General features: G+C 44.9%; 2 protein-coding genes across 2 annotated transcripts in view; one reads left to right on the top strand and one right to left on the bottom strand.

Moving 5' to 3' along the window:
- The window catches only part of MRPL37 (mitochondrial ribosomal protein L37), a 5,326-nt gene extending 4,518 nt beyond the window's left edge, over positions 1–808 (bottom strand). Inside the window, exon 1 of the mRNA XM_009287492.1 lies at positions 722–808. Coding sequence (XP_009285767.1) covers positions 722–808 — 87 coding nt within the window. The remainder of the gene's footprint in view (positions 1–721) is intronic.
- A 454-nt stretch (positions 809–1,262) lies between these two features.
- Positions 1,263–11,606, top strand: LOC103905649 (NADH-cytochrome b5 reductase-like). Its single transcript, XM_009287396.2, has 6 exons — positions 1,263–1,439; positions 2,368–2,516; positions 3,722–3,809; positions 6,982–7,086; positions 8,788–8,991; positions 10,525–11,606. Exons 1-6 carry the CDS (start codon positions 1,263–1,265, stop codon positions 10,726–10,728), a joined length of 927 nt encoding a protein of 308 aa, XP_009285671.1. The 3' UTR covers positions 10,729–11,606.
- The last annotated feature ends 638 nt before the right edge of the window (positions 11,607–12,244 follow it).

Below are 12,244 nucleotides of genomic sequence, written 5' to 3'. Positions count from 1 at the left end.
CCTGCAGACCTGCTGCGTGGGGCCGGGCTTGGGCCGGTGCGCCGGGCCCCTGCGGGGACGGGGCCGCTCTGCCTGCGGGGCGGGGTGCCCAAGCCCCCGGGCACGCTCAGTAAGTGCTCGAAACTCTATAAACGTGGCCAACCCTGAGCCTGGGGGCTCCGGGCTCCACCTGCGGCCTGGTCGGGGTCGCCCTCCTCACAGCCCTCAGAGGAGCTGTGGGTGCTCGGCGCCCCCGGCCCCGCTCAGGGGGCATGGAACCGTCGGCCACTGTGGAGAGCAGGACCGCTCGCCTTTTGGTTCCCTCTTCTTCCCCCGTAATATTAGAATAAGCATATTTGTGTTGCAGGGGTGAAGGTTAATTAATTAATTCACCTTGAAAATGAAGCTGCTCTAAGTGCTAAGTGTTCTCTTCCTCAGCGTCGTCACCCGTGGCTTCATAATTTCCTGTGGGCCTCCTTTTGTTTAAATGATACAGATACAAATGCATTAGGAACAGCATTAAGCCAACCATTGTGTAAAAATAGCAGAGTCCCTGAGACGTCTGCATCATGATTTTGGTTTGAGGAGCATTATTTGGTTTGAGTACAGCTCAGTCTGAAGCAAGGATAGCGCTAAGGGATAAAAATCACGCTGCCTGTGCTTCTTGCTCTTTCCTACACGTCTGCATTTAAAGCCAGACTCAAACCTCTCATAACCAGTGTTTGTTTGCCTGTGACTTTACCACATTTGCCTCTAGTCTCTTGGCTCTAAACAGCACTTTCATCTCACTGTCCTCCCCCCATTTTAAAACAGTGCTCCGGCAGGCCATGTCTCGGTGTTTGGGGTTCGTTATCTGTTCTCATGGACCAAGCTGCAGATTTTTAAGATGTTTCTGTTCCAGGTGACCAGGGTGCTCTTTTGTTGGAAATCACCATGTCAGAACAAGCAGGAATAAGTGTGTGCCTGCTGCTGCTGGAGGTAGCTTTGGCTGGGCAGCAGAGCCTGAGGCTGGGCTGGGGTCTGCTGTGCAGCTCTGGGCCGGTGGCTGCTATGTCTGGCGCTCCTGCACCGGACAAGGCAGAGGCAGCGAGCACTTGAACGAAAATGGAGCGCTGCAGGTGCCAGATTGGCTCGCAGGTTTTCAGTTTTCTGGGTCCCCTGAGATACACATGTAAGATGCTCGAGAGGGATTTCTCAGTCCTTTTCCAAATAATGCTCGGCTGATGAGCACGTGCCACTCTTCATCGTGCTGTTTTTGATGCAGGGCTTGTGTTTTGCGGACAATGAGTGAAAACGAGGACGACTGGCTGGCTCTCAAACCCCGGGAACCTTCTCCATCCCAGTGCTGCGGCAGTGGCTGCAAACCCTGCATCTATGATGTGTATGAGAAGGAGCTTGCACAATGGGAGAGGGCCAAAGCAAAGCAAGACAAAAGCCCCCTCATGGAAAAGAAGGAGCAGGTCAATTTATCTTCATCACATACTAGAGCCAGTGCTTTGATCGTACTTGTTAGCATGTGGGGTTGTGGTGATGGGCAAGGGATGCAGCAATAGATTAAAGCGATGTCTTAAGAGAAGGCTGTAAATGCAATTCCCCAAACTCTGCCTTTACAGCCACCCTCCCCCTTGCCCGCTCTCTCCCTGCTGTAATGTGATTTTCCAAGAGTTCGCCCTGGTGTCGCATTACAGCCCTGAGTCTGCAGCTTCTCCTTGCCGGGGTACCCCAGCCAGCCAGACCCAGCCTCTCTGGAAAGCGGGAATGGGTGAAAGGTACAAAGATTCACAATTTTCTCTGACGGTTTCCTCAGAGAAGCTCCATTTTCCTGACCTTTTTCATCTTTTCCTGATTTTTAGACTCATACTTTGAGGATGAAAAAAGCTGCATTGTGTGTGGTGGAGTAGTTGTCTTCAGAGCATAATTTTAAGCTTGTCAGTGCCCTTTTACATAAGATTAACTATGCTGGGTCAAGCAAAAACGATCAAGCGTTGAAACAGCTAACGATATTTCCTATTCATAGTGGTCATCAGTAGGTTTCAAAGTTGCCCCCAAAGCAGTGCTCAGCTCTTTTAGCAGTATTATTTCTGTTTGTTTCCAGACGTGAGAAAATGATTGCAGTGAGTCATAATAGGATGACCTTGCTGTAAGGTGTAAAAATGTAATTTAAAAATGGGGGGGGGGGAATGTGAGATCCCAAAGTGCATGCCGCAGAACATGATAATGAATCAGCAGAGAGCTGAAATTTGCAGTGGGCCCCAGCATTTAATACGTGTTCCTCTGGAGTCCTGAGTATCTCCATCACTAAATTAGCACACACATTTGCTTCCAAAGAAAAATGAAATAATAAAAGACATCATCTAACCAAGTAATTATTTATTGTTGTTCTTGCAGAGCAATAATTCAGAACTGAATCCAGATACATTTACTGCATTCAGCATAAGCTCGGTGGAGCAGCTAACAGAGGACACCTACCAGTACAAATTTGAATTACCGGGAAATAGCAGTCTGCGATTGAGTTTAGGACAACATATCGTGTTAAGGTATTGTTCTCTGTGCTAGTTAAACAGTCTGCATTATGTAACCTAATACGTATGTTTTTTGTCAATAGACAAAGGCTTCATACCAGGCAAATCATAATTTCTATACCTCCACAATCACACAGATGAAAGAACTTGTGAGCTCGTTAGCTCTACTAATTTTATGGTAAAAGCCATTCCAAAGCTGTATTTTTCTTCAACATTATCCTTGCGTTGGTGGGTCAGAAAGAACGAGGTGTGATTAAGAAAATCCATTTGCAGAAAGAAAGAGTCAAAGAATAGATGTTACAACAGATGATTTACTCCAGCATGTTGGGATGAAGACAATGAGCCGTGCTTACCCCAGAGCTTGGTATTTTAGGCCGTGTATCTTGGGGTAACTCAGCGCACCCGGGCTGTTATCCCTGGTGTCCAGGCATTTCCTGACTGATTTCTAACAAAACAACCCTCCTGTGTAGTTTATTGCTTGTCAGAAAGGAGCCACTTGGGAAAAGTTTATGTCTGTCTCAGCCATCTGTGGTGATCATTGCCAGATAGAAAAAGTCATGTTATGATGCCATTGATCTGTATCTGTTGACGTTATTTGTACGTTAACAGCTGATGTGTACAGCTGGCTGGCTGCTGAAAGTACATGCTTCTCCCTTCAGCCATCTCTCATAATGCAGCAGAGGAAAAGGTTCGGTCACTTCAATCAATTACCGTAGTCAGTAGTAAAGAGCAGGGTGGATATTTTCTGTGGAAGGAGAAGACTTAACAGGAAAATACAGTGTATATTGACAAGACCTCGGGTCAAGGCTGTGCCCTGGCTTTCGTTAATTGCCAGATGCTGTCCGAACACAGAAAGGAAAGTAGACCCCAGCCCAAAAGGGATAGCAAACTTACCACGAAAGCATTTTTCTCTCCCCTTTGCCAGTCTTGCACGTTCAGCTGTTTCTCACAAAACAGCTCAGATGTCCTTGCGGGGGTGTGTCCATGAGCTGAATATGTGGTACAGCTGGGGCCACCACCGGGAAAACAAAAGGTGCATTTAGCCATTATGTTCCCCCTGGATTTTTACCTCTGGAAGGTAAATGTTTTGCATCTGTGCACAGGCTGGGCCATTGGGCAGAGGACCTGCTGCCTCCTTCATCTCCCCAGAGAACTGCAGAAGTTTGGTAATACCAGTCAATGACCCAACTCACAGAGGGTTCCTATATTTCTCTTCCCAGAGGAATGGTGAATGGTTTGGAGGTCCAGCGAGCCTATACTCCAATTAGCCCAGGGAATGCAGAAGGTTACTTTGAAGTTTTAATGAAAGTAAGTAAGCCTGTGCAATATGGATTAGAGTCCTAAAGAAAACAGTCCTTTGCACCTTAGAACCAAGCACGCTGTCAGCACTTCAGGTGAGACTTTCAAATCCCTCATGGACTGTTTCTGTGTTGTTTTGAAGCAGTTGTGCTTTCCTGATAAAAATTGCAGTTTTTCCCACAAAACTGAAAGCAGAGGAAAGTGACACACAAACGAGTGCTTTGCAGCATAAGCCCTGTTAAGCACTTGGGAGAGCCTCTCGGGAGCCCTGCAGTCACCAGCGTGGAAAGAGGTGCCCATTCCACTTCCCTGATTTCATTTTGCCTTTTCAATCTGTCTTTGAAATTGCACCCAGCTGTCAGCCCCATTGAACCACTGGTTTTGGGAAGTCTTTGCCCACCCTTTATCTTCCCCCCTGTATTTTACTTTAAGAACACTCCTCAGAAACATTTTTCAGTTTGGTTAAAAATGTAGCTAGACAGTAGACAGCTGTTTCTGGTTTGCGGGCAGGGCTCTGGAGCTGCCTGTGGTCTGAGAGGGTCCCCGTGGCCCACGGGGCAGAGAGGTGGCCCATGGGCACAGGCTGCACCTATCGGGGTAGATGGGGTGGCAGAGCCCCGTTTTGGACAAGTGTCCTGGCCCTTCTGGAGGCCACCACAAAATGCTGATTGAGTTCAAAAGGATTTTATAGGAGAACTTGGCTGGAAATTTGTCTGAATAAAGTCTGCAGGGCCCTCATAAATGATTACTTTGTGTGGAGAATATCGAATTGAAAATTCTTCCGATACTGCATTTGTATGTCACTAGTGATTCCTCAGGGCAGACGCAGACTTCAGTATAGGTGTGAAATTCAGAGTGCTGGGTATCCCAGGTGGCTTGCAGAGAATGACCACTTGTCCTCTGCCTGTCTCCCAGGATTTCACATTTCTGGGGTTTATTATGCATTATACGTTTGAACACAAACCCTGTTCTTTAGAAAAGTGTACAGCTTCTATAGGGCACCTGTGGGAGGGTCATTTCGCCATTCTTGTGGCAATTGGTGTGTGGTAGGGGAGAGAAATGTTGCATTTGAGTTGCATTAATAGGATACATTCACAGGATGACTGTGAAATTTCATGTATACTTGCTTATTACTCACAGGTTTTGCATTTCAATAATAATAGTAATGATTGTAATGATACCTTTCCTTCATATAGAACCTTTCATCCCAAAGGGAGCTATAGTTATTCTCTGGCAGTGACAAAAGAGATTGGTAACACCCAGTGTAAAGCAGCCATTTTTATAACTCACTCTGTAGGTTGTGGTATATTTTACACTATTCAGGCAATTTTGGAAAGTACTATATTATTATTATTACTATGCAATCCAAGCACTGTTCAAACCCTTCTGTCTCCTGTTATTATAGCACTGCATTTGTGATACTACAGTTAAGAGTGAGGGAGTTGCCATTTACAGAGCATAACCCTCTTTTTGAGTGATTTTATAATGTTAGGGTTTCTCTCCATGTAAAACTGGGTGTAGAAGTTTTCTCCCAGGAGATAATTATTTTTTTCTTTTTATTTAGAAAAATTCATTTTAAACCCACTCAATCACTTCTCACTTCAATTTTTGGAAATAATTCTGGTGAAAGAAGGATTGTTTTAGTTTCCATTACCCTGGTCCATTGGGAATAGGCAGTAGGTGGGGCTGACTTTTCTGCTCTTACCTTGGGTTTCCGTATGTATTTGAAGAAGGTAGGTATAAAATACTGCTCCTTTGATGCAACTGCACACTCTTTGCCTGAGACTTAGTACCTGCCCAGAGCTCTCTGAATGTAAAATGTTTCTGACAGTAACTCAGAGGCTGGCTGTATGTTAGCGTTTACCTTTTGAGTGTAACAACTGGTGCTAATAGTTCTTAATACTTCAGGTATCTTGTTTAAGTGAGGTTGTTAGGAGGGGAAGAGCATCTATGTTCTTTATTAGCTAACACTGCTTGCAAGCACAAGCACACGCTCGCTCACTCACTTTTTCTTAGCTTCTTTGCGGTTCACCAATTTCGTTTGCCTGCAGTGCACCTTGGTGGCCAGCCAAGGCACTGGGGTGTGGGAGCTGGGCTTCTGTCCAATGCGCGTGCAGAAAATACCCCAAAGTACACTTCTTTCATATGGGCTGGAGTCTTCGAAGGCTTGTATCACATCTCATCTTTTGACCTCTGGTGGTGTTGCAGCTCTTCCTGAGGCTTATCAGTGGCATCGCCTCTGTGCGAGACCAGTTGTCTGCCACAGCTGTTCGGCTTATCTGCTCTTGCTGTTTGGACCAGCCCTTGGTCTCTGGCCAGATCCCATAGACTGTAGCTGTTCTTCTGTGCGTGTTTGTTCTCATTAACCATAAAGTGGTCATACATATAGGACATACATATACATATTGCACATAGCAACAAGACTGCTTGGATGAGCCCTTCATTTTCCAGCCTCTCCTTGCTTCTCTGTTTCTAGCAAGCTCTGACCCGTCCTCATCAGTCATGAGTGAGGTTAGCATTCCTGCAGGCAAAAGCCTACATAATATTGTTTGTGCCTGGTAGAAAGTAAGGCAGATTTTGCTAATGTTTTTCTTCCGTGAGGCCCAAATTAATATATTTTTTTGAAGATGTGAAGGCATCCCTTAGCATCCAGATGACCTGTTCTGAAAACAAGAGTTTTATAAATGAGAAACCTGACTTTGGGTCACTAATTGTATCAACACAGCATCTGAGAGACTGAAATAAAGCAAGAGCTATGCAGTGTTTATATAACTATCAGTACCCAGAGGGCATTTCCAGACCCCATACTCTGAGATTTGGAGAACACTTGAAGGCTTGGACTGTGCTTTGCATTCAAGACACTCTTTTCTGTGTGCTTTGTAAGCAAGAACTCTGATAAGCTTTTTCCAGTTTTGGAAATTCAGACTGCATGAGAGTGGGTTGTGTTTACATTATAGTCAAGCTGGAATGGATCCAATATGATTTAATTTAAATGTCTTTGTTTTGGGTATAACTTTGAGTTATTTTTCAACTAGAATGATCTTTCTTTCTTTTTAAACGCATGAAATGTTTTTTGCCCCCTTCTTGTTTAAATGTAGATAACTTTATAATTGACTTTAAGCTGGGAAACTTTCCAACAGAGTATAATTATTCTTTTCTTTTGTGCAATGTTTTTTATTAGTGCTATGAAGCTGGGCTAATGTCACAATACATAAAAACATGGAAAAAAGGAGACATGGTCTTTTGGCGTGGGCCGTTTGGAGGGTTCCCATATCAACCTAATAAGGTTAGTTCCCAAAGAGGCATAGGATGTTTCAGCTTGTGGCAGCTAGCTTTGTTTAGTACTCTAAAGGGAAGACATCAATTTGATTACTGTTTTCATGATTATTTTAGGGACTTCCTGGGTTACTGTACAGTGCTACAGCATTAGCAGTCAATTGGAGAAAGTACACCTTATTGAACTGCAGAAAATTTAAGAAGGAAGAGGAGAGGGAGGTGGACGGGAGACTGGAAAATATTAGCAAGGCTCTCTATTCATCACTTGCATTAGAAGTTCCTGATGTGTTTAACAAAGGGAACTTACTTTGCATCGGCAATGAGTGTGGATTGGTTTTTGCCTTGTTTGAACCGCATTGCTGTTTTGTGACTGAGCACGAGCAAAGGGGAGGTGTTGATCTTTTTCTCTCTTGGGTATTCCCTGAACTGTAGCAGCTCCAGTGAGGTGTCACGTCACCCAGCCACTCTGCAAACGTTGATCCCACCTGCTGATACCAGGCTCGCTGCAAAGAAAGGCAGATCCAGTTTCAGGGGAAGGTTTCTCACACATACCAATTTGGTTACTTAATTCTGACCTTTCAAATGAGGAGCAAAATTAAAACAGTGATCATTAAGATCCCAAAGTCTTGTTATTTCTTCTCCCCCCCCCACCCCCCGCCAAAAATAAGGCTGTAAAATCCCAGTAGCTGAGCTCCATGCAGAGCAATTGTGTTCTGCTTCCTGAAATACTCTCCCTGCTGTTTTAGGCTACTGTTCCCTTCTCTTCTTAAAAGCTTCCAGATAATCACTTGGGACAGAACATGGCAGCCATGCCTAGAAGTGGCTGCGTTCAGGGCCTGTCTGGATGACCCATGTACATGCAGTTTGCAAAGCACCTGAGCAATCTTTAAAACAACTTGCTGTAGAAGAACTGTTTATTATTTAGGTATTATAACATAAGTCCCGAATATTAGTTTCACAGTAAAATTTTCTTTTATCTCTATTTGCTGCTAGTAGAATAGGACTCAGATTCAGGCAGATCAGATCCATTCACAATAAACTGCCCAGTCAAAACAGAGCGCAAGCAGCCTCTGAGGGCTTAATAGGGGCTTAAGTCCCAGTTCTGGCATTGGTGCACTGGCTGGCAGCCGGGGAAAGTGCTGGGAACCTTTTGTCTTCCTACACACAGCACCTTACTGCCTGAACGTCCCTATTGCGAGTGGAGTGAATGTCCCCCCTTGCAGGTGGGAAGCACTATGTGCTGCTGGTAGCTCTTTGAGGAAAAGTGAGATAATGCACCAGGAAGATACGTGGATCAGGATGGAGAAGAAACCATTTCCTCCAGAGAACATTCAGGATTGTACTTTGCAGCATCCAAGAGAAACACAGGGATCGTTTCCAGTGGTAAAACAACACACAGTGGGTCAGCAGAGTGTACTGCAGAATTGAAACTGAAATACAAATTAACTGAAATCAAGGCTAAAGTCAGGATAAACGTTTGTATTTGGGTAAAATAAAGTTTTATTAGATTTGATATATAAACCCTGAAAGTGCTATCTGTAATCCTTTGCAGAAAAATACATTCTGAGATTTGAATTTACCAGTTCATGACCTTCTGATATGTTCTCTCTCGAGGGGCCCTTTACCAGTGTGGCAGCAAGGAGGAACTGACCATGAGCACATCCATTTCCAGTCACGACAGCTCATTCAAAATTCTCTGTTTTGTTGTTAGCATGGAGAACTCCTCATGCTGGCGTCTGGTACCGGCCTCACGCCAATGCTTCCAATCCTCCAGTCCATAACAGATGATGAAGAGGATGAAACCTTTGTAACTCTTGTTGGCTGCTTCCGTACGTTTGACAAAATTTATTTGAAACCTCTTCTCCAGGATCTGGCTCGATACTGGAACATCAGAATATTTTACGTCCTAAGCCAGGTAAATAAATGGATATGAAGTGTGTTTGTGTGAGGGTTCTGGGCGCTGAATGAGCCTCTGCCTCCTCTGTTTTTCTGTCAGTGTGATCTTAATTCTTTCCCAGTCATCGAGGGTATTTTGTGATCCAGTAGCTGCTGTTCTTAAATCTGCTACATACTCTCACACTGTTACCAGCCTGGAGAATTTCAGGGAAGCAGCCGTCACTGCTTGTTCCTCTTTACCTCCTTGGTAGCTGTTCTGTTGGGATGGACGCACTGATTAATAGTCACTGTTGATTATTTCCCCCCCCACTTCAGACAGTTGTTGCACCTAAACATTTGTGCAAAGAAAACTTGGCTCTGGGAGACTCACAGCAAATAAACTTTCTTCTTTCCTAATACCAGTGCCTTAATCTGTCCTTACCTTCCATTCATTGCTCATGGCTAGAGCTCTCTTCTTCTAGTATGTTAGCACCAACTTCCCGGCAATTATTTTTCCCAGCTGACCCATTTTTAAACTTCTTAAAGTTGTTTCTCCCTCTGTAAAATTACTTTTTTTGCCAAATCCATGGGATGACGGCATACCTCTCAGTGGTCTTATATCTTGAGCAGTCTTTTTCATTTCCATTTGGTCCCAAAGTTGCTTGTGTTCTGCGCAGATTTGGTAGTTGGAAATTATTTCCCTCAGAAATGAGGATTCATTGCAGGGAGGATATAGAAAGAATTATTTATGCTAAGGGAATGAATCCCATTGCATTTTTAGTTTTTCAGATGAATCATTTTTTGTGTCTCTCATGGTGGATCTGCCTCATACATTATGTTCCACATATGGCCTCGGCAAGTTGAGATTGTGTATAGAGAAAAGTACTTGTGATTTAAGCACCCCCCTCAGCTACTTTATAGGAGTCTAACCGGTAATTGTCTCTCCCTTTCTTCTTTTCTCTCAGGTTTGTTGTAGTCCAGCACTGACTCCTGCATCCTCCCTTTTAGGATTATATATCTGTCTGTCTCAGTGTTTCACTCTGCTGCCTGTCACCACCACGTTTGAGCACCTTCTGCTTCTAATTAATAGCAGTAGGGGAGTCCCCGCTGGATCTAACGCCATGGGATCCAACATTTCTCATGGGATCAGAGCTGCGTTTGGAGCAGGGCTGGCTTCTTTCAGTTTTGTTTGAGGGAGATGGGCCTGAAAGAGACTTGGGAGTGGAAGAGGCAATAGAGAGGAATAGACGTGGGATTTAGGACTTGAGAATGGAAAAGGCACGGTGAGAAGTGGTTCTCAAAGGAGAAGGTTCTGCAGTGTTTCTTGGCAATAGTTACACTCTGGTTTTGTTCAGTCCACTCTGAGTGAGTGGCTAGGTCTCATGACAGGGAAAGATTTGATCTGGGCTTTGGAAGAGGAACGTAGCTCTCAGGATGGGTCAGTTCTACCCAGATGGAGTCACAAGGGTGACAAAAGTCCTGTGCAGTACTCTGAGGGGAAGAGAGAGATTTGGCCCTAAGCAATCAATTGTCCTTTTTAACATGGCACACTGCAAACCTTTTGTCTTTTCAGGAAACGTCACTGGAAAAACTTCCCTGGAGCTATCAGGAAAACACGTACACTGGTCGTCTCGATGAAGACTTGATAAAGACAATAATAAATTCCTGTCGAAGAAAGCCTTTTGTATTAATCTGTGGCTCTTCTGCATTCCATGAAGATATGACTAGATATTTGAAAGCTGCAGGAATTGAAGAAAATTCCTGTTTTGTCTTTTAGCAGGATGTTCATGACCTAAGGAATCTTAGGCTGAGCCTCGGACGTCCTTGTTTCTCTGCAGACGTTGCTCGAATTCAGTCATCTCCATAGACTGAGTTCCTTGTGCATATACTTTCATAGGCCTTTGGATCAAATATTTGTCTCCAGTATGATTCTCACTCTTGAGAGTGTTTTAAGGATAGGTGCCACTCCAGAGTGGCTGCTACAATCACCCACACCTCAGGGAACAGCATGGTAAGTCTTCACATGCAATTTTAAGAGGGAGATCTCCTAAGGGTACTAAAAACCATCTAAGTACACAGCTCTGCTGTAATACAAAGACCAGTGACTTGCTTTGCAATCCATGTTAGTCTGCAGTGGTATTATGCCCTGTTAGATGTCCAGAGGAGAGATTTAATCCTTGAGGAGAAGACAGCATAGCCAAGGGAACAGCAGAGCACCGGCCTGGCACTCTGGAGTCCATGGCGTTTATTTTGGTTGTGTCATTATCTTGCTGGGTGACGTCAGGCAAGTCACTTCAACCTCTCTGCGCCTCAGTTGCCCCATTATACACTAATACAGAGAAGAAGGTACCGATCTCTGAAAAGAGCCTTTCCAACCACGTACAGAAAAGGCTATACATGGGGATGGAATTATACGTGATGCCCACTGAGGACTTAGGCAGGTTGTCCTCCTGCCCTAGCACAGCCTGCATTGCCCACCCTAATCCTTAACCCTTGAACGCTGCCTGGGGGAGAAAGAGCATATCCTAAAACTGTGTGAGAAAGCATCGGGGTTGTAGCTGCTATCTGTCATGGAGGATGGTTGGTTGCTTTCCGTGTCCCCTAAGTGTTGTATAATAGCCCTTGTTCATTAAATTGAACCTCTTTTCAAATAAACAGCTGTTTCTTTTTGTCACAGGACCCTCACGGGTGCCCAAGGGGGTGCCCTGAGCGTACAAGACCACCACCTGAGGAGTGAAAGCTTCATGGGGCTTTGCTGGGTCACTCCCCCACGGGGGCAGGGGGCAGAGCCAAGGGCCTGCCCCGGGGGATGGCAGCTCCGTGGCTGCCCTGGTACAGCACCCAAGCTGGGTGTGCCGGCCCCTTCCTCCTCTTTCAGTCCAAGATGCTGCTGCCTTTCCTCTGAGGTATCCACTGTCCACTCTTTTACCTTCTTAGACCACTGTGTTTACTAACTACACCTGGAAGTACAGCCATTCTGCACACATTTGTGTTTTTCCGTTCATTCCCAGTTTATCCTGCGTTGGGGTTTCCCAGGCTGTGACAGATGATGTTGCATTATCATTCCTGTCTCATTTTTTACCTGTATCAAATAGTACACCTTACACACAGGAGATGTAGTTTAAGAGTTGTTCAAAATAAGCAGACACACTGAAATGATGGTGCTGATTCACATGTTGGGAGGAAGCACAGGTTCCCCTCGCATCAGTGAGATTTGTCTCCTGTTACCAAATGCCTGGAATTAATCCAGTGTAGCTGCAGCTTTTTTGTTAACCTCATTGGAGCAAGGGCTG

Source organism: Aptenodytes forsteri, unplaced genomic scaffold, assembly GCF_000699145.1.
Source record: "Aptenodytes forsteri isolate BGI_AS27 unplaced genomic scaffold, ASM69914v1 Scaffold119, whole genome shotgun sequence".
In the NCBI taxonomy this organism is placed as follows: domain Eukaryota; kingdom Metazoa; phylum Chordata; class Aves; order Sphenisciformes; family Spheniscidae; genus Aptenodytes; species Aptenodytes forsteri.
The sequence above is the reverse complement of the archived record's forward strand: the minus strand, read 5'-3'. Positions and strand labels throughout refer to the sequence as shown.